This window comes from Galleria mellonella, unplaced genomic scaffold, assembly GCF_026898425.1.
Source record: "Galleria mellonella isolate WM207_F2 unplaced genomic scaffold, CSIRO_AGI_GalMel_v1 utg173, whole genome shotgun sequence".
Taxonomy (NCBI): domain Eukaryota; kingdom Metazoa; phylum Arthropoda; class Insecta; order Lepidoptera; family Pyralidae; genus Galleria; species Galleria mellonella.
Window position 1 is genome coordinate 5,155,157 of NW_026442016.1, and position 24,644 is coordinate 5,179,800.

The 24,644-nt window shown below is 30.7% G+C and overlaps 1 protein-coding gene and 1 long non-coding RNA gene across 9 annotated transcripts in view; one reads left to right on the plus strand and one right to left on the minus strand.

Moving 5' to 3' along the window:
• LOC113515622 (uncharacterized) overlaps window positions 1–24,644 on the minus strand; it is a 122,528-nt gene that overhangs the window by 9,248 nt on the left and 88,636 nt on the right. For 5 of the 8 annotated variants that reach the window (XM_052893332.1, XM_052893333.1, XM_052893328.1 and 2 more), the window contains 15 exons: window positions 22,952–23,154; window positions 22,035–22,200; window positions 19,133–19,228; window positions 18,308–18,456; window positions 18,069–18,135; window positions 17,462–17,497; window positions 16,418–16,640; window positions 15,892–16,006; window positions 15,695–15,727; window positions 15,185–15,250; window positions 13,640–13,734; window positions 12,854–13,023; window positions 7,357–11,988; window positions 6,971–7,030; window positions 1,409–1,569 (listed from right to left, as the gene is read on the minus strand). In XM_052893332.1, coding sequence (XP_052749292.1) covers window positions 1,409–1,569; window positions 6,971–7,030; window positions 7,357–11,988; window positions 12,854–13,023; window positions 13,640–13,734; window positions 15,185–15,250; window positions 15,695–15,727; window positions 15,892–16,006; window positions 16,418–16,640; window positions 17,462–17,497; window positions 18,069–18,135; window positions 18,308–18,456; window positions 19,133–19,228; window positions 22,035–22,200; window positions 22,952–23,154 — 6,272 coding nt within the window. The remainder of the gene's footprint in view (window positions 1–1,408; window positions 1,570–6,970; window positions 7,031–7,356; window positions 11,989–12,853; window positions 13,024–13,639; window positions 13,735–15,184; window positions 15,251–15,694; window positions 15,728–15,891; window positions 16,007–16,417; window positions 16,641–17,461; window positions 17,498–18,068; window positions 18,136–18,307; window positions 18,457–19,132; window positions 19,229–22,034; window positions 22,201–22,951; window positions 23,155–24,644) is intronic. The other 3 variants (XM_052893327.1, XM_052893330.1, XM_052893331.1) reach the window with 3 other exon arrangements.
• On the plus strand, window positions 4,807–13,801 carry LOC128200290 (uncharacterized). Its single transcript, XR_008252659.1, has 2 exons — window positions 4,807–5,005; window positions 12,863–13,801. It is a non-coding gene; the product is annotated as an uncharacterized LOC128200290 (long non-coding RNA).

Genomic DNA, 24,644 nt, shown 5'->3' on the forward strand with positions numbered 1-24,644 from the left:
CAAAAAGAAGAAGGTTCTTAATTCAGTTGTATCTTTTATGTTTGTCGCCTCATAATTCCATCAGTTATAAACCGATTTGGAAAATTATTTTTTTATCTGAAAGGATATATTTATAAGGTTCCATAGAAATTTTATCAAAATCGGTTCAGCTTTGAAATCAAAATAATTGATTTTGCCATAATTGAGGTCGGTTTGTTTTTTGTGGAATCAAACCTTAATTTTACGGAACATTAATGAATTTTAAGTTATAAATTCAAGTTAAGAAATCTAATATAACTTTTATTATGCAGTATGACAATACTTGCAATTTTTCTGGAAAATCAAAACGAACATAGTCAGAGTACACGATAAACTTACCAAAACATGAGATTTACACATAAATATTACGTGACAGTACGCCGTACACAATGTTTATGTAAATACTGTTTGTGGAAACTCGAATGGGAATAAAGTGGCACACACGGCAGAGAAACCACAGAGATTATATTACCTACCAGTGGACGCTGTGCATACAAAATCTAAGTAACAATCTATCTATCCATGAATCTATTCGAATTTAACAAGTATAGGCAACTCTCAAGTTTGAGTAACAGTATTAAGAAGCGAACTGTCGCTTTTTATTTTCACTTTCAACATTTACGAACGTCAGTTGAGATCATCTTACACCGTCAAATATCTCAACATATCCTAGATATTAGAAAATCATAAAGTTCAGGTTTACCGTGGCATTAAATAAGTAAATTGTTTACATCGCGGGTTAATTACAAGTATTATCGTACGGTATTGATCAAACTACGAGTGCAGTTGCGTGCTACGTCAGTGTAACTCGATTAAACAATCGCTAAGGTTGTTGGGCCCTTGCCTGACACTTTAATAGGATTCGATACTACCTTTTGTTTGTGAACAGATATCGATTTTTACCAGAATTTGCATGGTTCTAAACTATAAAGATAAAATTAGTTATTGTAAGGATCGTTGAAGTTTAAATATAAACATCTGTTTTAGCTACTTGCAATTATAATAGTATTATGACACTATTAATATTAAAAACAAGACCCTGTTCAGTATCCAATAATAACTACTTTCTAAAATTTTAAATTAGAACAGTTATAAGTTTTATTTTTGTATGAAAATATAAAAGGTTGAGTATCAAATATCTGTCACATATACCAAAGGATGAAAAATAAGAAGAATTCTACATGAAGTTTGGGAATAGAGGACCCAAACAAAACATTATTTGATTGTTTGTATATAGGTATAGCAGTATTTACGTATATCATAATTACAACTTATATAATTACGGTAACTAATATTCTAAGATTTTCATAAAATATTTTTTCTATATAATATAATTTATTAAATTCAAAACGGCTCCGTTTTCATATGGCAAAAGTTAATATTCACGAACCTGTAGGTACTTGTTCCTCTTCTGTTCTCTGTAGAGCCGCTTCATATGTTCAGCCTGTTGGCGAGCAAGCTCCCGCTCTGGGACCAGCGGCAACGGGTCATGTCGTACTGGGCATCTGTAGTGGATATTCACGTCGCTTTCCACGTATCGGCGAGGGGATTCTGTGACAATTTACATTACTTAATTAGAAAATAGTTTTCTTATAATTAACATCTATTCACCCATTCAATGGGTATTTAATTTTATATTAATCATATTCTATAAATACGCAATACGTAACAACAACCTTGATTTTTAAAGGCGGAGACATCAATTTGTGACTCAAACACATAAAAAAGAGGTTCGCCACGGAGCATAGTTAGTAGGTTACAAGTTTGTACTATTTTTTATGTTAACCATTGAGACTTTACACATTATAGAGATATAATACCAAGAAAAATTTTGCGGGTTCGCAGTGCAGAATACACATCTTCGGTGTAAATTTGTCTATGGAAATTCTTAAACATTCTTTAGTAGTAAATATCTTACTTAACCTTCCAAGAGGAACTGTTATAAAATTTCAAGTATGTAAGGTTTCTCAATGAGAATTAATATTGAACCTACCTATTTAAATTACTTAAATTAGAAATGAACAATGTTTTTAGTTTTTTTGCAGTTTTATATAAAATGTAATAAACATATTATGCAGCAGTTATAATTACTGGTGACTTTCACACTGTAGCAAATTTTTAATTACGTACCAGTATTAGATGTAAGTATAAAAATAACATTTTTAACAGTAAAGTGAAAGTAGTACACGACGGAAATGTTATGGCGGCTATCGATGAGGTAACAACTACCATCGGTGATTTTTGGTAGTTGGCGATTATAAGATGATACGTAACTAGTTATACAGTGAACGGAACTGGTTTATGAGGGCCATTATCATATTGCTTTGCGTCTAGTCAGTGGTCTAAAGGAATAATAGGTAAACATTAAACGACAGTCAACTATTAGATAATAAAGTTTTCAACAATAATTTCAACCTACATACATAATTCTATGTTTATCAAATTAGCAACGCGGGTTAATTTGTACGTGTACTCATAATTAATTACTATAATTTCTTATAAGTTATATATTTAATACTTTAGGTACATTCTATTTATATAAATATAAAATAAGCTAACATTTTTACAATAGTTACAAACCATTAACATTTAGCATCGTCAATAACAAACAAAGAAATATTTCTAAACGTGACTCACGTAAAATATCTCTACTATAAGTACTTGAATAGTTTCCGGGCGCCATTGTAATAGAGTTTCGACATTTGTGATATACCATGTCTTTCTAGTTAGCAAAACACGTGAGAGATGAAATCGAAAGCCCTTCAGAATACGTAAGCTACACCGACAACTTTCTCAAGATAATCATTCTAGACACATGCTCACTCACTACATGTCTTGTTATTTAATTTCCGTTGAAGTTGACACTTTTAAAGTCACAAGTACAGAGATTACGATTGTATTTTTTGAGAGTTTTTTTAGAAGGAGCAGGTTCTCAGTTTGCCTATTTTTTCTGAACGTTGTGGAATTTGATATACACATAGGTACTACATGGATTGGTGAATATGGGCAGTTAATGATCTCGATCACGATCACACAGACTAAGTCGAGGGTAACAATTAATATTAAACATAGGCCTTTAAACTACTAAGTAGGCCATTTTTGTAAAGGTGTTGAAAATCTCCAGCACGACCATGAGATTTAAGACATTGCAATGCTGAAATAACCATGACCAAATAATTATAAGAAATTAAGTAAATTCTAAGTAAAGTCACGCAGCTGCATCACGCAGTGCCCAATAATTGCAGCGGAAGAGTTTTTGAAATTTCCATTTCGTTTTCAGTGAAATGATTATCATTTTACTTTCATTAGAAGCAATTAATTGATTATATAATATTTTCCTAAGTTCATCTCTAGCCTAGTGTTTTTTTTTTGTTATTATAGAGTTGAGAATTTATTAGATTATTTTCAAACGATAAAAGTTAGGGATATTTATATATTTTGAAAACTTTTTGAATGATTATTAAACAAAAAAAAGGTTCTGATAGTAACCTTGGAAACAAATGTACGCCTTCAATATAATATTTTAGCCCGCAAAAAATAATCAAAACAGCAGTTAACTTGTAAACTAACAAATGTAGATAATATACACTTAAAGAATAAATATTAATTAGGAAAGTAAAACCTCGAATTAAATAGTTTAATCCATATTTCGAATTATTAATAATTCGTTAAATTAATAAACAAAAAACTCATGAGTTACAATGGAAACGAATTGAACATTATAACTAGCGGTCTGGCCCGGCTTTGTATGGGTAGATAGAATTTTAGAAAATAATATATATTCTAATTTACTCGACGATAATGTATCTTTCTATAGGTAAAAGAATTTTTAAAATCGGTTGAGTAGTTTTTAAGTTTATCCATTACAAATAAATCAAATCTTTCCTCTTTATAATATTAGACTAAACTTTATAAATAATAAACTTAATAAAAATATAACTGGACAGTTATCGTAATAATAGCAACTTATTATTGCACTAATTCAATAATCAATTACAATTTAGTTAAAATAAAAATAATAGAATCTGACCTTAGTCAATGTTTCATAATTTGTCACTGAAGCATAAAGTGGCTCAATGAAAAGGAAAAGCTTTGATAATTATTTTTCCAATCGATTATTATCTTAGATATCTATATATTTTAATTATGTAAATTTAGTATGAAAAATATATCATTATTTCTTTTGTAAATCCTTATTTTAATAAATACAGTAATTATAATTTAAAACAAAATTATGTAATTATGTATGTAAATTATGTATTATAACAAAATCAATTTAAATTAAATTATTAAAAACGAGAAAAGTATATAATATAAGTAGCTATATAAATAAAAGTAATCAACTAAATTTAAATAAAATTTCGGAAAATATACGATATGATATTATAAATATATTTTCTTCTTAAATAAATAAATAAAATGACATGTTCATTAAGTTATTAAGTAATTACATTATATAACAAAAGTTTATTATAAATAAAAAATAAACTTAAATTAACGAACCGTGCGTTGTCATCTTCTTAATTTGTTTTAATATACCCATTTCAATATCTGATACTTTCTCACACACACAGAGACACACAAATTTTTCACAATTTTTTTTTTCGAAATAAACACGGCATCAGTCGGCGACTGACAATCTTGATTGAGAATTGAGATGCATTTGTAACTTTCGACTATGAGTACTAACTCCCGCCAAAATCACAACGCGGACCGCTTTCGCATAGTAAGTACCTACCTACTACGCACAGGTACAGTCCAGTCATTTTATATCGAGTTCTTAACAAGATAACATTGTTCTTTTTTTGATAATTTGCTTCAGTTAATATTTATTTTATCACATTAGAATTCTAGATAATAATATAACATATTTATAAATTGAATAGCAGGACTTATGAGGGTTTTATACGTAAATATAAATTGCATGATAGTGAACAAATAGAATTGACGTGCATTAAGTACTTAGACACGTAAAATCAGATGACAGGTATGTCAGTATATTTACATTCTTTATGCTACAAATGTTAATTTATTTTCTTTATAATTTTTATTGATAATATTTTATCGGCTTAAATACTCGTAAATTTAAATTCCGAAGAACATACCTATTTGCACAGTTAGTGAATATACGTACATATAATGAAATATAAGTTCAAATACCATTTCAAAATAAACATAATACAGGTATAGTAACAGGTAAATAATTATAATAGTATAATTTATGCCTAAATGTGTTACAATAAATAATATGATAACACCTATAATTATTATTACTTACTATACGGAAGTGGCGCATAGACATCCGGATACATGTTCATTCTATTCGCCCACTCTGTTGAATCGTATAACGAATGACGATCATCATCATCACTTATTGTATCACTGGATCTTGTTTGTTGAATTGTTTCATATTCCTGATCAACACGGTCATCATTATCTTTTTCTTCAGAATGTTTTTTCTCATTACAATTAGTAATTAAATTATCATCATGCGTATGCTGTATTTGATGGTCAATATTTTGATTATTATCTCGGTTTGAGTCCTCTAATTTATTGTCAGATAAAATGTCATTCAAATGCAATGATTTAATTTTATAATCATCCGTTAGTATATGGTGCTTATTTTCAATATTATTATTATTTCTTTCTGTAGATACTGTAGTTCTGTCGTGAGTATCATTATCGTTGATTTTAGATAAGGTTTCCTGTTTATCAACAGATACGTCACTCTTTATACTATCTGTATCCCATTTTGTAACGGAGTTATTGGGACTACTTTCTTTTGAGAAGTATGATTCATCTATTTCGCATTCTTTTAAATTACTTTTTTTCGAAATATCTTCTTCACCTCCTTCATATTCTTTTAACCTGCTTTTATTTGCAATATATGCATCATCTTCTTTACATACTTTTGGAATGTATGTTTCCTGTTCTTTGCATTCTTTTATAGGGCTTTCTTTAGAAATAATGTAATCTTCATCTGCATTGGATTCATCACTATCGTCATAAAACAAATTTTTTTTCACATACTTGTTTAATGCAACTAAAGATTTTGTTAAGGTACCGGATAGAGGAACGTCATTAAAAAAATTGTCATCTTTATAAATTTCACTTTTAACAACTCGTCTTTTGGACTTATTTTTAATAGTGTCACGGGTTTGGTATTGGTCCATTATAATTGCGCGGTTCTATAATTATTTCATGATTATACTTCACACGAACACTATTGAGTTTGCACTAAACCAACGTAGTGATATCACATATCTTCTTATCTGTCAACTCAAAGATAACCAGTTCGATATGCTAAAGTAACAAACGTATTATTCACTTGGTGTAGCAAAATATTTTTGTGCCTATATAATACTACAAACAACAGCACATCATTACGTGAACATGATATGAGACTGAGTGTTCATATAAAAAACTGAACTGACAGGTTTTGGTTATCAAATCTGAACGAATGACGTGAATCTCGATCACACGAAGTATAATTAATCACAATTACATATAAATATTCATTTTACAAACAATAAACTATAAAATAAAGCAATTAAAACATTAACGTCGACGTTATAACTAATCGGAAACAATATAATATTAAAACTTAATATGTTTTTGTATTAGAATAATTGAGTTGGCCTCGGTTTAAGTCTAGGTATTTTGGCGACGACCAAAGGAATAAGTTGAGGGAGATTGTTATGAACAAAGGCTATTGTTTCTGTTTTATTCACATAGATAAGTATATGCTACTCAAATGTATTAACTCTTACAATAGACAGAATATTTTGGAAGAAAAGTAATATCAAAAAGTACCTATTACTTATAAGTAATAATCTTTTTTATTGCATTATGTAGAAAAGCGTATTTACTATTTATAGAATTTTGGTATTAGTTTTATTTTGGTCAACTATATAGTTAAAGTACACATAAAACGATTATTTAAATGACTTACCTTTCTCAAAATAACTTCCGTGTGGCGCTCTCCGTGGTGGTTCTGGTGCCGTATCGTTTTCTATAAAGTTTGTAACAAAACGTAATAAAGAACTAATGTTTTATATTAAAGATAAACGAATAAATGTATATTGAATTCCGTTATGTATGCAGATTTAGTGTTTGAAAAATATTTTAGAATTTCAATTATGTTTACACATATTTCTAAAAGCAATACTATGTAGATTATATTTGATGGAGGGAAAAAAAAATTCTGACATAACGAATATCAATAAATATAAAAGTTTATAAAAATATACAAGAATCTCCAAAATTAAACTATTAGATAGTCTAAATTTAAAAAATGTACTTATAATAAATGTGTATGTATAAAAAAATATAATTAACCTTGAAATGTTACCGTATGTCGCGATGGTGTGACGTAGGGTGCGATACAATAGGGCCACGCAGCTGGCGGTGGACGGGGTGGTGCGCGTGGTGGCTCGTAACGGCTTGCTGGTCGGTGCGCTGATGGATTAAAGTCTTGTTTTGCGAACACGTCGCTTTTGAGAATGGAACTTAATCTGATAGAAGTATTAGGTGTAGTTTTCTTAATATCCTTTCTTACAGGAGAGGTCCTGCCACGTACTAAAGTATTAGGATCTTTAATACACTTGTTATTGTCACTAATCTTAGGATAACGATGTGCAATCCAAGAACCAGCTAAATATGGCGCAATATCCCGTAATTCATTTATATCAGGTGCAGATGCATAAATTTGCCCCAATAAAGACATAGTTTCAAATCTGCGTCGGATGCGATCAACTTCACCAACCCGACATTCTAAAGTTTCTTCAGCGGATCTAGATCTGGGCGTTGTACGCCTGCGGAGGGATGCCAATTTCGAAATGATATCAATATGTGGCATAAAACGATTCGTTGGACGAAGCGGTACACGTGCAACTGGTAACATATTACGTTCGCGGCGGAGTGACTTTTCGACAGAAGACCAATTATTACGTAAAACATTTCGAGCAATTTCAGGATCACTTCTGTGTCGACGTAAAATAGCACCCGCTGCTGTGGGGGAATCAAAACGTCGCGCAAGGCGGCGCACTTCTCCCGCCCGTGCCAGGTTGAGATAAGCACGCCAGTAACGCTCTGGGTCGGGCGATGGGCTTCGACTGCGCCAGATTGTCTCATCGCTCGAGTACCGTAGCGTGTCAGGCGTTTGTCGATCGGTAACATGCACTTCGGAATGCGGCGAAGATGATCTTGAATATATAGGTTTTGTTGGAAGGGATAAAAATTTATTTTTTTCACTTTCACCAAAAAGTTCTTTAAAATTTGTGCACGATTGCGATTGCATTATATGAGTTTTTTGGGGTTCAGTTTCTTGCATATCTGTAACAACTTTATGTTTTTCGGAATGTTCATCTGAGCTTTGTCGAGCGTGATAAATGGTTTTCGATTGATCAGATACAGCACCTACTGATTCAAAATATTCAACTTTCTTTTTTACTTCTTTAGTAGGTCCCTTATAAATAACTGTTTTATTAGATACATCTGAACTAGCTGTATCAGTTTCACTCAGAGGCGATTGATAATAAGTGTCAGATTTTACGTTTGGATAAACAACATGTCTCATTCTATCATTATTTTTATTACTATTATCATCTTTGCTAATGTCGCCGTATGCACTATACGTAGGTGTAGTTTCATTATTTTTTACATTTAATTTCTCACTGATTTTACTATTTTCTAATTCATCTTTAAGTGGAATAGGCACAGTATTGTCGAATTTATTTACTCTATCAAGTATTTCTTTGCTAAGTGTTTGTGAAATTTTTCGTTTCTCATTTTCACTAAGACTCATTTGAATTTTATTGACATTATTCTTTAATTCTTTTACTGAAGTAATTGGACAAGAAATTGCAGCTATAGACTCAGACTTAGTAAGTTTATTTTGATTTTCTTCTTTGGAAGTATACTGTGATGTAATTAGTGAATTGCATCTTATGTGTAATGGTGAATTTTCTATTTCTTTTGGATCTTTTATGTCAATGGAAAATTTTTCAAATTCTTTACTCGTTTTTGCTTCTAATTCCTTACTATAAATGGCGTTAAGCTGACTTTTTAATGCATTTACTTGTTCCATAGATAAGCTACTCCATAAACGATTTCCTATACCAATTTTTTTACGAAGCTCACTCAATGATGAATCTTGTTGTAGTGTAACTATAGGTTTACCAGAAACAGCTTTATCTTTTGTATCTGTATCATTTTTTCTATTGATATTAAAAGCTGTTTCAGCTACGCTGGTACCTCTCCAAAGGGGTTTATATATATCCTTGGAAGACATTTGGTCTAAATCTCGATCACAATAAGATACTTGTTTAAAATGTTCTTTGAGATCTTCTACTGATTTTTCTTTTGTTCTTAAACCTCTATCTCTGTCGTATTTCCATCTAAAATCTTTCAAATCTCTGGGATAAAAAAGAACATCACTTTCATTTTGAGCTCTTTTCAGTTTATAATACAAGTTATTCAATTCTTCTTCAGCTCTTTCTATTGCTCTTATTTTCTTCCAGCGATCAAAATCAATAATTTCCTCATCTTTCCTTCTATGACGTAAGTCACTTCTAGATGTTGCCTTTTCTAATTCACCTACTCTTTCTAAATATGTATAATACCTATTTAACTCTCGAAATCTTTCAGACCTGAGTTTAGTATTTTCCATATCATGAATGTATTCGTCATAGTCAGGATCGTCGGTATGCAAACTTGTATCACTCTTTGTTTTTATTTTCATTTTTTGTTTAATAACTTTTTCGTCGGCATCACCAGCACTTCGTGTTCGAAGGAAACTTGTCGTTATTATATTGTCACCAAAATGTTTAGTATTATGTAATCGTGCACTATGAATGCGGCGATAAGATGGAGATCTAATAGAAATTGGTGATGTAGACCGACTTCTGCTAGAATTTTTAACACAATCCTTTTTTATAACTTTTGGTGAGACAGGCCTTGAGGTTTGAGAAAAGAATAGTGTAGCTGGACATTTACCTGTATGTTCGTGAATACCTACTACATCAAATTCAGCTTGCTTACACACTAGTGGTGAAACAGGACGCGTAGTCTCAGAAAATATAATTCTCGTAGGTGATCGGCGTGAAATAGATGTAGTTAATGACATTTTCGGAACTTTATGAACTATTTTTGGAGAAACTGGTCTAGTTGTTTGTGAAAAAATAAGTCTTGTAGGAGAAATGGAAGTACTTATATGTGATGTTTTTGGTTTTTCTTTCTTATAAAATAAAACTGTAGGAGATTTGGGTCGAGAGGTTTGGGAAAAATAAATTTTATTAACAGGCGGTTCACTTCTGCTTCGAATTGTAGTAAGAGATGAATTTGATCCAAATTCGTTATATTTTAATAAGCTGTCAAATCTTCGTACTTCGCCATGCATTCTACCCGGCCATGATATAGACCGAGGACTCGGTATTCTTGATGGACTAGGATATCGATCCCACATTTTAAAACGCGACAGAGAAACAGGTTTTCGGTGTATTAAATAAGTATTTAAAGATTTTGGTTCTCTATTATCCTTAGGAATAGATTGAAAGATCTTAGCTTTTTCCAATACAGTAGTATTAGGTTCTATAATAGGATATACAGTAGTTGGCATATAAGAACTCCCTAGAAACAGATGTTGAAAAAAGGAATCTGAGACAACAGCATCACGTGTTCTTTTAATTTCTTTGGAGCATACAGGTTTGGTCTCCAAATGTTCAAATGAACCAAAGTTGGATAGTTCATTGGATGTATCGCCAAATTGACTGCCAGATTCTGAATCATTTGGAGATTTTAAAATTGTTTTCTTTGTATTTTTATTTTTGACTATTTTTCCTTTAATATTCTTCACATCTTTTAATTTCCTACTGCAAGATTCATGGCAGGGTGTGCTCTTAGGTCTAACAATAACACTTTCAATAGGTTTTTTATTTTTAAGATTAGTTACAACTGCGGTTTTAATTGGGTTATTTCTTTTTGTAGTTGCAAGTTTTGAAGGAAATTTAGAAACATTTAAAGAACTATGCATGTTAACATTTTTTAATGTTTTACTATCATGTTTTATTTGTGAACCGATATCGGATTTCGTATGCATATTGGACATTTTTAGTTTTTGTATTTTTTCCGATGTTCGAATCATATCTCTACTTTTATGTGTAACACCTGTGGATAAAGATTTTGAAGTAGATGGAGCAGATATCTTTCCTGTATTCAATTTTGAAGTACTATTAGAACTTATTTTTGCAGATTTTGACTTCAGTTTTGCTAAATCTATACGTTCATTTCGCTTTTCAGAACTCCATAATTTATCCAATGATGTTACTTTGTCTAGAATATTTGATATAGGAGTTCTTCGTCCAGCACCTCCTTCTATAACCACAGATGTTTGTGAATTTGCATATTTACTTTGCATGGAATTTGAGTATTCTGTAGGTAATAATGTTCTTCTAGGCGAACTAAAGCTGCTGGTAGGTTTTATAATACTAGATCTTTTGATTGAAGAAGCAGTAGAAGATGCAACATTGCTTTTTCTATTAATAGCTGGTGGAGCTGATATAGACATTACTCGATCTTTAGTGTCTTTCATTGACCCTTTTTTAGATAAAATTTGAGTATTTTGCCTACTTAATTTGTTACACAATTTGTCTTTTAAAAAATCAATATTTGATTGCGAGGAAGATCGTTTAGGCGAAGAAGACACTGGACGTGTTGATGTTACTAATTGTAGAGTTCGGCTATTTCTGGACGAAATTCGTCTAGGTGGCGCAGGTGGAACATCAGTAATTCTGTCTCTACGAATATCCTTACTTACAGAAGATGGTGACTGTTTCTTAGATTTTGGTTGCAAGCCTGTTTCAATATGTGTTATCGGGTAGCAAATTACTTCATGAAGTTTCGACGTATTCTTGTGTACTCTTATCTTCGTCAACGTAGGTGATATCGGAATGTATTCAATTTCCGATTCGTCTGTGGAATTTTAACTTCTGTTCAATAGCACGATCTTCTTTAGTGGACGTTAGCAGATGCCAGTGTAATTGTTGTGCTCCTTGAATGTTTTGGTGTTTCTCAAAAGCAAATTTGCTTATTTTGGTGAAGCTTCAAACGTGCTATTGGTAAAAAATACTTAAGTGATATGAATGTGCTTGTTTAATTTTGGAGTCTACTTGTATTCATGCAAATTGTTAAATTTACCTGTATTCGCAGCCGAAGTACCAACACCATATTGTTAAAAAGGAAGTTTAAGCATGCACTGAAATATCTGAATTGTCAACTTACCTCACGTGTATTTGAATTTAAACTACTGTGTGTGTGGCTGAAGAGTAATATTACCGTGCTATTACAATGTAACCTTGAATAAACACGCTTGACAATAGATCGCGTATAGTAGGATGCACAGCCCTTGACCGAATTATATTATTGGAAACCGCATATAGCAATATATATAAAAAAAAACGTTTCAGTAATATTCAAATCTTCAGATACGTTATCTACCAAAGGGTATAACAATAATTTAGAAAACCGACACCGTCTACTAACTATCTTAATTTTATAATCATGCACGTTTTATTATAGATTATGGAATGTAGGTAACAAATATTTGAAAATTAATAAAGTTAAAAATTACGCTACGTACAGGTACGTGACGGAAGAATATATTAAATTAAAATAAAACACGTAAAGTGTCATGCATTATAAAACGAATCAACAAATACAAAAGATTTTTAGACAAAAATATTGCTGTAATAATTTGATAGACTTCTAAGGTATTTTTATCGTTTTCAATGATTTCATAAATAATTAAAAGTTGTATTATTTGCTTCATATTTCTTACCTTGTCTAGGTGGTGCCGGGGAACGGAAGCCTCTGAGAGGCGGCTCTCCCCCAGCTTGCAGGTCCCTATAGGCAGCACGTCGTTCAGCAGGCGATAGAGGTGCTTCAGTATCTTCCCGACGACGGAAAACTAGTGTGGAGTCCGATTCGTAACCTGATTCTTTTAATGCCCTAAAAATATATTTATAGTAGAAACAACAATAATTTCAAAACTTTTTCTATATTTGAAATCAGAGTTTCTGTATCGAAATAATAATCGAATCAACAAATCAAGAATTGATCTTTATTATTTTGCTAAATTGAAAAGTTATTGATGTCTAATTAATAGATAGTAAAACTTATAGTCATAAAGCATTTTGATAAACTTATGCTTTTTAATACAAATATTAACCACATGTAAAAGTATTTTATGGAATTGTGTGATTATTTTACTATTAGTATGTAGTTTATTAACACTCTCTTGTTAAAACAAATTTTTATTGCACCTTTTTTAATATGTGAAAAAAATAATAATAAGTGTTTTACCAGAAGGAGACTTTGTACAAAAGTCGTTTGCTTGGGTATCTCTGTCCCATTCGTGTTTCAACCGTAAAGCAGTTGTGTTTGCATGACTGTGTTTCGGTTTGAAGGGTGGGATATGGCATGAATTTACAGGGTACAGAGGAGTAACACCTGAGTCCTCAGGAATGGCAACGTACTGCTCATATCTTTAGGCAACGGTTACCACTTTCCATCAGGTAGGCCATCAGTTTGTTTGCCATTCTAAGTTGTATGAAAAAAAACTGACCTGGCCATATTTGATTTTGATAAAATAGCAGATGTTATGTCCTTCTTGTCTTTGGGAGATGCTTGTGGTAACGATGTTGTACTTGATATGTTTTGCTGAAAGAAAATCATAAAATAAGTATTCTTGTAATATCAGTTTATTAAATAGCTGCTATAGTTAGAAGTAGATGTTTAATTTTATACATTATGTGATTATTTTTCGAAAATATTATTTACAAGGTACATAATAATTACAATATTAAATGTAGCACTTTTATTAGTAACAGCAGGAAAATGTTAAGTTACAAGTGAAAATTTTTTGAAAGAAGAGTAAAATGTTATATTCATTGGTATATATCGAATTGGTATAATAATTATTACTATTTTGAAGAGAAAGAAAACATGCGAAATTGAGAAACTAGGTACAATCAATTAAACCAGGCAGTTTCGTGCTTAAGCGAATTAAGTTATAGTAAAAATGTTATAGTTATCAATTATATATCAATAATATTATTAAATTATTTTTTTATTAAGTACATAATAAATATCAGGTATAAACATCTACTACCTAATATATGCACAATTTTATCAAAATTTAATACTAAGTTTATTTTTATTTTTATCAAAATTTAATGCTACACATTGACCATCTGTAATAACTTAAAGACATCACATATCTAACCTGGCAATATACAAGTAGTTTTAAAAAAGTATTTACATTCTTTCATGTTCGGGAGGAATTTTATAATTTATAAACTATGAATCTTTATACATATACCTAAGAGATACTTAAAATAATCTTTATACACGGTACAAATTAGCATGCGTTGACCACTTTAACGATAAAAATTTTAACTGACAATCATTAATTATGGACTTCAAAATTCAATATAAATAGGACATAATTTCCTAATAAATAATTAGGAAATGTAAGTTATAATATTACTACAATAATCATATCAGCCGTTATGTTGATGTTAAACATAGGCCTTCCCCATAAGAGGAGTTTTGCCAGTAGTTGCCACGCTTGGAAGACGGGTTGATTGACAACCACAGTTAGATTTCGGTGATGTTTTAAGAGGGACACTGATGTTCATCCCTCGAGCATTAAATTTCGTTAGTCGCCTCTTACGACACCCACGGGAAAGGAAGGAGTAGCCGGATTTCCGGATCACATGGCAATACCACACTAATATAAGAAGTATTTTGCTTGTTTAATGATTGTCAATTTATTTTATGAATCTAGCCTATCCCACAAAGCTCTCTTTAGTAGAGATGTAAATATACTAAAAAAATAAATTGTCTTTGTAAAATATTTAATTTTAAATGTGATTTATAAAATTAACGTAATGACATTAATTTCAGTCTTTTAGCAACTAGATTTTTTCAAGACAAATTACTGATAAATAATATATTCTCAAGAAAGAAAGAAAAAATGAATCACCAAGTGGAATAAGCTGCAATACAACAATCAAATTTCTTATTTAGAATTCAGAGCATTACTACAATCGCAAACATCAAAGGCATCACACAAACAAGAGGCAAACGTTACAATGTTAAACCTTACACTTTTCTGTATGGCGCGAGCGAGCAATGTGGTGTAAGGAGGCAGAGGGGAGTTGTCATCTAGCCACTGTTAGTGCCACCACCACGCACCGTGACAGCGATGTGAAAACGCGTTAGTAGATCAGTGAACAATTTATTAACGCTGCTCATATCCCTTAAGCTATCTTGGAAAGCTATCGTTAGAGGAGGTAATTCAAATACGCCTGATGAGATGGAAGAGCAATGTTGTCATTTGAAACTATTCAGCGTATTTTCAATTTGAAAATTGTTGATAGTTTAAATTTGCTTCCTCTAATAATTTGTTGTAAGAATTTGTGATCTTCTTCAATAATTATTTAATTATTAATCAAAAAATATTATTTTTTAATGTTAATAACAAATTTAAATACTCGATTCTAAAGCATTTTATTAGATTTTCATAGGTACAAGACATATATGGAATTGCCAAATGTACAATGTTAAATAATTTACAAACAATTACACACTTAAATAGAAAAAAAAAGATTCGTACCCCATCAAAAATGTCCATGACCTCGTCCCACCACTAGAAAAGAAAAAAAGACAATCTTGTTGTTGCTATTTCTTGACTCGTGATCAGGCTGTTAGTTATTTTATGAAAAATATTTTTATTTTTAAATTGCATTAATAATGAATATGAAATTAATGATAGTATTAATACCCATTTACTGATGATTATGAAATGATTACCTGTTTGGCTTCCTTATCAACTACTGATGATCTTCCAGGTATATAATCTTCTATTTTTCCTGGTTGGCTTTTATATACTTCTTGACTAGCTCTCGCAGACGCTAATGTGCTATACCTGAAAATATACATAATTTCAGAGATTGTTGAACTTATTTATTTCAGATAATCAAATAAACAAAATAATTAGAAAATACAAGAATAACTTAAAAAAAGTGAAAATTTTATCTACTTTTCCACACAAAGCGAACTGTCGTAAAATTAAGTATTTTGTAATAATACATTTGCTGTACCATATCGTGAAAATAATAAATTTCGTCATATCACTATTTGATACAATAAAAATTTACTTTTTTTTATTAGGCAGTAATCTATTGTCCAATGAGTGGTTTTGCATTACACATATACTAAAAACTACTTATCCTGATAACAATCAAATATATACTAGTATAATGAGATACTAAGCAATAAATTTGTTTTAAGCATATCACTTCACTAGGAACTTATTATATTAAAAAAAAATCCTTACTTATTATTAGATAGATATGGTGAGTGAACATCATCGAGCCTTCTGTCTTCCTGTACTGAGGCAGTTCTTCTCCTCGGGCCAGTGGTGACGTCACTGTCATATGCATCGCTCCAGGTACTGGATCCTAGCCTACTGAGCCCACCTTCTGGCTCACTGAGATACCCAGATCGAGGGTCGAAGTATGCGTACTGTGATTTGTTAGACACTCTCTGCGGTGCTTGACCTAAAGAATAAAAGTCGAATGACATTATGATAAAAACACAATTATTTTACGTAATTAGTTGTTTTTATATAAAATATATTTCACGCTTCACATATTGTGAAATCGTGTTCATATCGTCAAATAAATATAAGAAAAGATCCTCTTAATTATTCTTGGTCAAAAAAGAGAATAAATTAATAATATCTTAATATATGTAAGTATAATCTAATAATATATTAACATATAATATATAAATAAATAGAAATAAACAATACATATTTTATTCTCTTTTTTTATGCCGCATATATTATATAGAGGGCGTTTCTTAATAATAAACGCAGAATCGAATAGAAGTAAATTTTAATCATTAATGGAAAATTATAAGAAAATAGAATATTTGTTCTTATTAATTTCTGTTGATGATTAATAGATATTTAATTATATTTAGATGATTATATAAATTTTTATATTTTATCATTATTTATACGAATATCTAATTTTTAAGAATTGGTAATTATAAAAAGCGCAGGTAAATAGTATTCAAAACAAGCCTCAAAGTTACTATTCTGCCCTGATTAGATTAATAGTTTTAGTAATTGCTAATTATGTATAATAATGGTATGATCTAAACTATTTTAATTTATCAGATGGCGATAGATAATTTGGAATAGCTAAGATGGAGCATTAAGCTCATGTTTTTTTTTTTTCAAAAAAGCAGCAGAAGTGTATTATACAATGGGCACAAAAACAAGTGAATAAGCAGTTGTTATTCTAGAAAATGCATCAAGTGGAGTTATGCAGCCACCGTTATGAAAAATATAATTTGGAATTACTATAATCACCTCGGCGATTTTTGTATCGAATAGTCACATAATCGTCTGAAAAAGAAAATGCATAATATTTTGGGGGATGATCGGACAACGGTTGTATGGCTGCCTTTACATCTGTAAGTTTTATACATGTAAGTACATTATGTAAGTATAAGCGAATTAACTATAAATATAAATTTAATAATAAGTCACAAGAGAATACAGTGTGGAATCAAAATCGTTAGCAAAATTAGGAAACTTCGTGAATTAAACATTCAAAAACAACAAAAAAGTTGTGTTTTTCATATTAATTCAACATACGAACACGTCGTGTTAGTAACACAGCATGTTCAGTTGTTGAGTGGAGGCTCAAATTTTTTTGTTATTTTTTGAGGCCATATTTCTTGGGAGAAAAAGTTCAGTTTTGACGGTAGCTCTCTCTTTTCAAAGGATGTAAACGATTTTGGTTTCACTCTGTTTACATTACGAAAATTATATTTGTAATAATTATGTAAAGGTATTCTAAGTACATGGATCAAACTTATAAGTGTAAAGGCGGCCTAGTATATAAGTAAAAAAATTAGCATATTTGTGTGCTAATTTTATGCGTCCATTATAAATATATGTATGTCATACTCACCATCGTATTTATTTCTATGGATTGTATCATACATTTTTTTGTACCACCGCGATTGGTCTTTGACTTCCTGAAATAAATAACACAAATACATAAATAATAATATAAATTAAAAATAATAATAATATTACTAGTAAGATTTAATCCACAATTTAAAATAATGTGATATCATTGCTTCCAAATAGATGGATCGATTAATATTGCAATTTGTTTTGAATATGTCTATTGTATGTTATACTTACAGATCTAAGTGCAACAGGCATTCCGTCTTTGGTCGTGGGTCCGATTCCCTCTACTTTTCTTGGAGCATCAGCCATCTTACGCGCGCCGCGCTCGTAGTCCCTCCGCTCGGCTTCGCCTTCACTAACGTAGCCCTGGCGTAGCGCATGCACTGAAATTATTGATAGTAGCTATTATTTAGTGATTTATTACTTTTATAATTATTAAATTTGTTGTATTACGGTCTTTTCATATACGGATACGGTGTTGATATAATGCAAATCACAGTGATGGATGTTTAGCACGGGTCAAAACGAATAGATAATTTTTAACTTAAAATTTGTATGTAAGTTAAAAAACTATGTACAGTAGAACATAATGAAATAGAATACTTTCTGAATTTCATTATCCCATCAACTCTATTTAAAAATTATCGTAAGGCGTCAAATAATAATTATAATACCTAACAGTTGGGGAAAAATAGGGATTGTTAATAAAAAGAACTAAGGAATATATTACTACCAATATAATTAACTAGTGGACCTCCACATGGTCTTCCCTGGAAACCATCGTCGTTAATTCCCGGTAAATTCGTCACGATGGGTCAACTGACTTGTTTTCATCGTCACCTATCATCATTCACTGATACTGATTTCACTAGTATTCTTAATGATCATTTCATTGATTCATTAAGAATACTATTACCATTAAAAAAGTTCACAATAAAACATTTTAAGTATGATACATAATTAATAGATATTTTTTTTATGTAAATTTTATGATTTTCACAGAAATTACGAATAGATTAATGTCATCGAAATATGAAGGAATGAAGTCAATGAAATTACCTGGATCACCAATAGGGGGAGAAGGCCTATCTCTAGGTAGACGTGCTCCGTCCCTCTCCTGTTGAAGATAATTAGAGCCCCGTGGAATTTGTCCTTCTGAAAATAAATAAACGTTATAATTTAATAATTAGCTACACATTTCATACACTTTTAATTAGCTAAGAAGAAACACTAACTAAAAAATATCGTGTTTGAAATTAGAAGAAATTTAAAGGGCTCATAATAAAAAGATATTAGGTATATTATTTTTAAATCGGTGATGCCACAGAATTATTTATTCTTTCTAATTAAGATAGAATCAGAAACAGTTATATAAAACAAAAAGGCTTCTAAGTATCCTATTATCATGCCTGAATTAGAACTTCAGAGAGGGTCGATATATCTTATGAAAATATTTAGATCATACAAATACATAATTGATTTCAGTAAATTATTCCTAATTGAATACAATTGGGGAGACCTATGCCCAGCAGTAGGACATCATGGTTAAATAATAAAATAGAATAGAATAGAATAGAATAAGAAAATATTTCGTTAAATCTACTATTTATAGATATGATGTTTGATGTTTTATTATATTTTGAAAGTGTAATAACTCTCATAGATAGTTTCAAATACAATAATCCATATTATGAAATTTAATGGTTCGTTTATATATATATATATATATATATATATATATATATATATATATATATATATATATATATATATATATATATATATATTCTTTATTGCACTAAAACATACAGTAACAACAATAAGTTAATAACAATGTTAGTAAAGGCGAACTTATCTCTAAAAGAGATTTCATCCAGTCAACCTAACGCAGTGGCATAGGAAGTAGATAATGAAGGTAATGTAGTATTTTCAATATTATGACACCTTGACATTGTTTTTGATGCGACCGAAATAAATAAATACACTACTAATATTACGTTGTAAATACTTAAAATGTCTAGATGTTTGTATATTTATATATTATTAGTTAAGGAAGGAAGTAGATCATTTCACTCATAAATATATTTAGTAATACATCATATCATATGTTATAATTATAATCTAATCTTAAACCAAATCTATCAAGTTCTCCAATAATTGATCATTTATGTTTATCACGTATTATTATTTGTTTTGAAAACTTGTGGTCTATAAGCAATCCATTTACTGTCATCTACACTCGTTAAACTTTAATAATGATGGCATCGACCCTCGTCAGATCCTTCATTATGCGACATATCTTTTTGCCACGTTTACCTGAATTGCGGATACTGTAACTTCCTTACTTTGAAACTTGTAAAACCGATAATATTATTTCTTGAATGTATAATGGTTGTCAATTATAAATGTTTCAATATTACGAGTATAAATCTAAATTTATAGATTCCTTACATTGCTATACGATTTTAATAGTAGCGGTCACGAAATAAGTAATTGGCCGATGGATTGTAAAAGATGGCTTGAGTCCAGCTGTTATTATTGAATTGGAACGGTTATTATTATACTAATTGGATTATTATGCATAAAAAAGGAAAGTATATGCCTACTACTCGTTGGAAATGTTGATTAGAAATATTGATTACCCCTAAGGGTAAAAAATATTGTACCTAACAACAGTATTAAAAAAAATAGAAATATAAAAAATAACGAACCATGGTTATTTATTTATTTAAGGTTATTCATACCAATAACATTCGTCAAACATGCCTTAAATAAATGTTAAAATATTATAAAGTAATGTTATTATTAGTTAGTAGTTAGACGATTAATATTTATTAACCAAATGCACTCTTACGTAAAATATTATTTTCGCAAAAAAAAAAAATGTTTACATAAGGCATCCACTTTAAGACAAAAGGTTAAAGAATCTTAAGTTTCATCCAAAAACTTTTGTAAATCCTTTTTGGATGAGACAATGGAGGGCAATTATCGGTTTTTCGTACAATTTGTAATGAGGGGGTGCAAGTTGCTATGCGTAAGCCAATTAATGAAAGTTTGTCGGCAATTAGGCGTCATTCCCGCAGTGTGCCACCGGAATAAATTACCAAGTAGATATTTCCTCAGCAACCTTAAAAGGCGGGTTACCCTTACCTCAAGAAAATTGTGTAATATAAGAAGTAATTTAAGTAACATGAGATGCTTTATTTTATCTAAATGATGATGATAACGAATACGTAATGACATGTCGGAGGGAACACGTGCGAAGGTTACACAAAGTCACTAAATTAATGGTACCACAGTCGGAAGATACCACTTACATATACAATTATGAATACCTGCCTATTTTGCAAACGGATATTAAAATGGAACTCGCAGATTCTTGCATATACATTAAAGTTTAGAGGTGAAATAGTGGCTGTGAAGTTTTCGTAATATGTATTTACCCCAAACATTGCCCGATATATCACTTGTGTGCGGAAGTTTATATGCTACGCAACAATGAATGCGAACTGTTTTGGTTTAATATAATAGTGAATCATTATGCTCCTATTAGTTTGTATTGAAATCTTGTTCTATTTTTTTACTACTTTACAAAAGCATGAATGGAAATAAAAATATTATTGTAATAATATTATGCTAATTATAAACAAGAATAAACTTTATTGATAACTATTATATAAAAATGATAATTTAGATATTGCCTAGATATTATATATTTTTATACATCAAAGTCCATGGCCTTGGTTTACTATTAATATGTATAATGTAGATAAAATATTTTAGAATTAAGGAAATGAAGTTTTTGTGTTAGCATTATTGGGTTATACAAGTGTCCATAACAGTATATGGACAATATCATTCATAGATCTCAGAGGTCTAACAGGAACTTTATTAATGACATTATTTTTATAAATAAATACTATATAAAAATTATATTATAATATACTGGATAAAAATTCACCTCTAGCCTTCTGCAGCAATGTAACCGTTGGATTCTGAGCTCTCGGTAGTCGGCTGGTGAGGGTAGTTCCACCCAGAGTGCTCAGGCCCGTAGCCGGTGCACTCTGTGAGGTGCGTAACCGTCCCTCGCTTTCTGAACCGCTCGTGCAACCGTTCTGATCCGCGTTCTGTAATATTTTAGTTCATTTTTTATACAACTTGAAACCGAATGTAGTCATCGCACTCATATTATAGAACAAATGGGCACTGATTAGTATGACTACCACTTTAGGTAATTGTATATGGCATGATTTCTGGAAGTTATTTTTAATCATCAATTGATGTCACCAAGTCAAACATATAATGGGTGAATCAGTTCATCACATTATAAAATATAAAATAATTATGAAATATTTACTAAGATATAAAATAATAATTGTACAAATATAAAATGTAGGGAGTTTATAAGATTTAACTTTCATTGAAGTTTGTCTTCTCGCAAATTATATTGCTGTGACACAATTTTACAAACTTTTATCCAAGTTTCTACGTGATTAAAATAAATGTTTATTAATTTGACATGACATCGTTCTTTGGTTTCAATATTTATAGACTAGCCCCTAAGACTAAATCAAACTCCTATTTTTTGACAATAGGTATGTTGGGACAATAGGTGTTATTTTTTTAAATAAAAATTAATTGCAATTTAATGATATTAAAACTAATGGTACAGTTAATAACATAAAAAATAGAAATTTATCTTCTGTCTCACCAGTTCTCTGCTATTTTAGATAAAAAAGCATTTGTATGAATCAATGCAACATTATATTTGAAAATTTATTTTGTTATGTTGATTGCTTAGCCTGATTTCCTAGTTTCGTCAATATAAGGGCAGTGCCGAATCTTTAATATATTTGTTACTTGTTTTATGATGCTCACCACAAATTTACGGCGAGATGGCGGGGTCTCCTCAAAGTGCACTGGGCGGAAAGTCTTGCGGGCTGATAGCGGCGAGGGTCCAGCGCTGCCTGGTGTCCACACGGGCGGAGGCGGCGGCGGTGGGGGAGCGCCTGGGCTGCACGCAGCGCTCGACACTGGCGCTGGCGCAGGCGGCGGCGTCGGCGCGCCCGGCCTCCACACCGCTGTAATATGTATGTAGTCTTAATTGTATGATAGTAGCTATAATCTGCTGCTTCGCTATAGTTATATATGTATTCTATGTTTTAAAATGTCCTATGTGAAAAAATAACAACATTTTATTCATATATCGCTACAAAATTTTGCATTTAAGCTGTTGAAAATATGGAGTAGGGTAGTAGGCTTAAGTGAATATTTACGGTATTGTAGATGTTCATAGGTTACGGTAACTGCTTATCATTAGGTGAGCCGTATGCTCGTTTGCCATCTTAGTAGTATAAAAAAATATGAAAAAAGTACATAACACATATACATTCTCAAATTTCTATTTTGTAATAACAATGGATTTGGAGTGAATGCTATATAGCGTTAATCATAATATATCCGTATATACATAACAGGATAAGTACATAGAAAATACCTAAGAAGTCATGCTGTTACAAAATTCGAAATTTTCAAAATTTCAATATTAATAAAATGGGCATACAAATTTATAAATACACAAACAGGGAACCGTTAATCATTAGTATGATGTTGATGATAAAAATTATTACTTATGTACTTACTATTATTTACTTACTTTTACGATATTTAAATTTAACCTTATGAAATTATTATTATTAATCATATTGAAATAATTTTCATAGGTTCCATCAACAAACTCATGACCTTGACAAGATGTCAACCCTAAACCCTTTCTCTTACAAAAATCTGATGAAGGAATACTGCAAAATCGTAAAATATCTGGGGATATTTTACGATTTTGCAGTAAATCTGAAAAGCGACACTGCAAACGTATGTTTACATTGGTCGCTTTGTACAAATTGGGTTAGTGGAGGCACACCTCGCTGTCAACATAATCACTTAACCTATTAAGGTCTCCGATGTGATCACACCTAAATGTGAATCTTCACATATTTATCTTTATATATACTACATAGTTGTCTGCACAATGTACACATGCACGTTGAATCAAAATGGAAATAGTTTCGTGCTGTTGACACTCTGAAGTACACATCTACACTCGTTGCAAATTAATACTAGGAAAGTGTGATGTTTACAGGATGTGTCGTTTTAAATTAATTTGAGGGAACATGAAGCTAGCGAAATTTTCGAATTTTCCCCTCGTATCCCGCCCTCTGGTTATGTTGTAAACGAGGAGCGTATTAAATTATTTATATATTGAGCTCCGCGTGATCTAAGTGTAAGATACCTATTGATGTACATATTATGTAGAGAAAATAAATGTAACAAATTGTAATAACTTTATTAATTCGTAAAAAATACATTCCTGTATAAATGAAAAAGAATTATTGTTATTGTACTCGAGCTTAAACTTCATTTATGATCACGCATCGTATTTGTAAATAAATTATGTAATAGATGAGCCAGTATGTGTAAAAAGCAACCAGCTTTCTAGCATATTGATACCTAAATATAAAAGTGCATTGTAAATTAATAATAAATAAATGAATAAACATATATAAAAATTTTG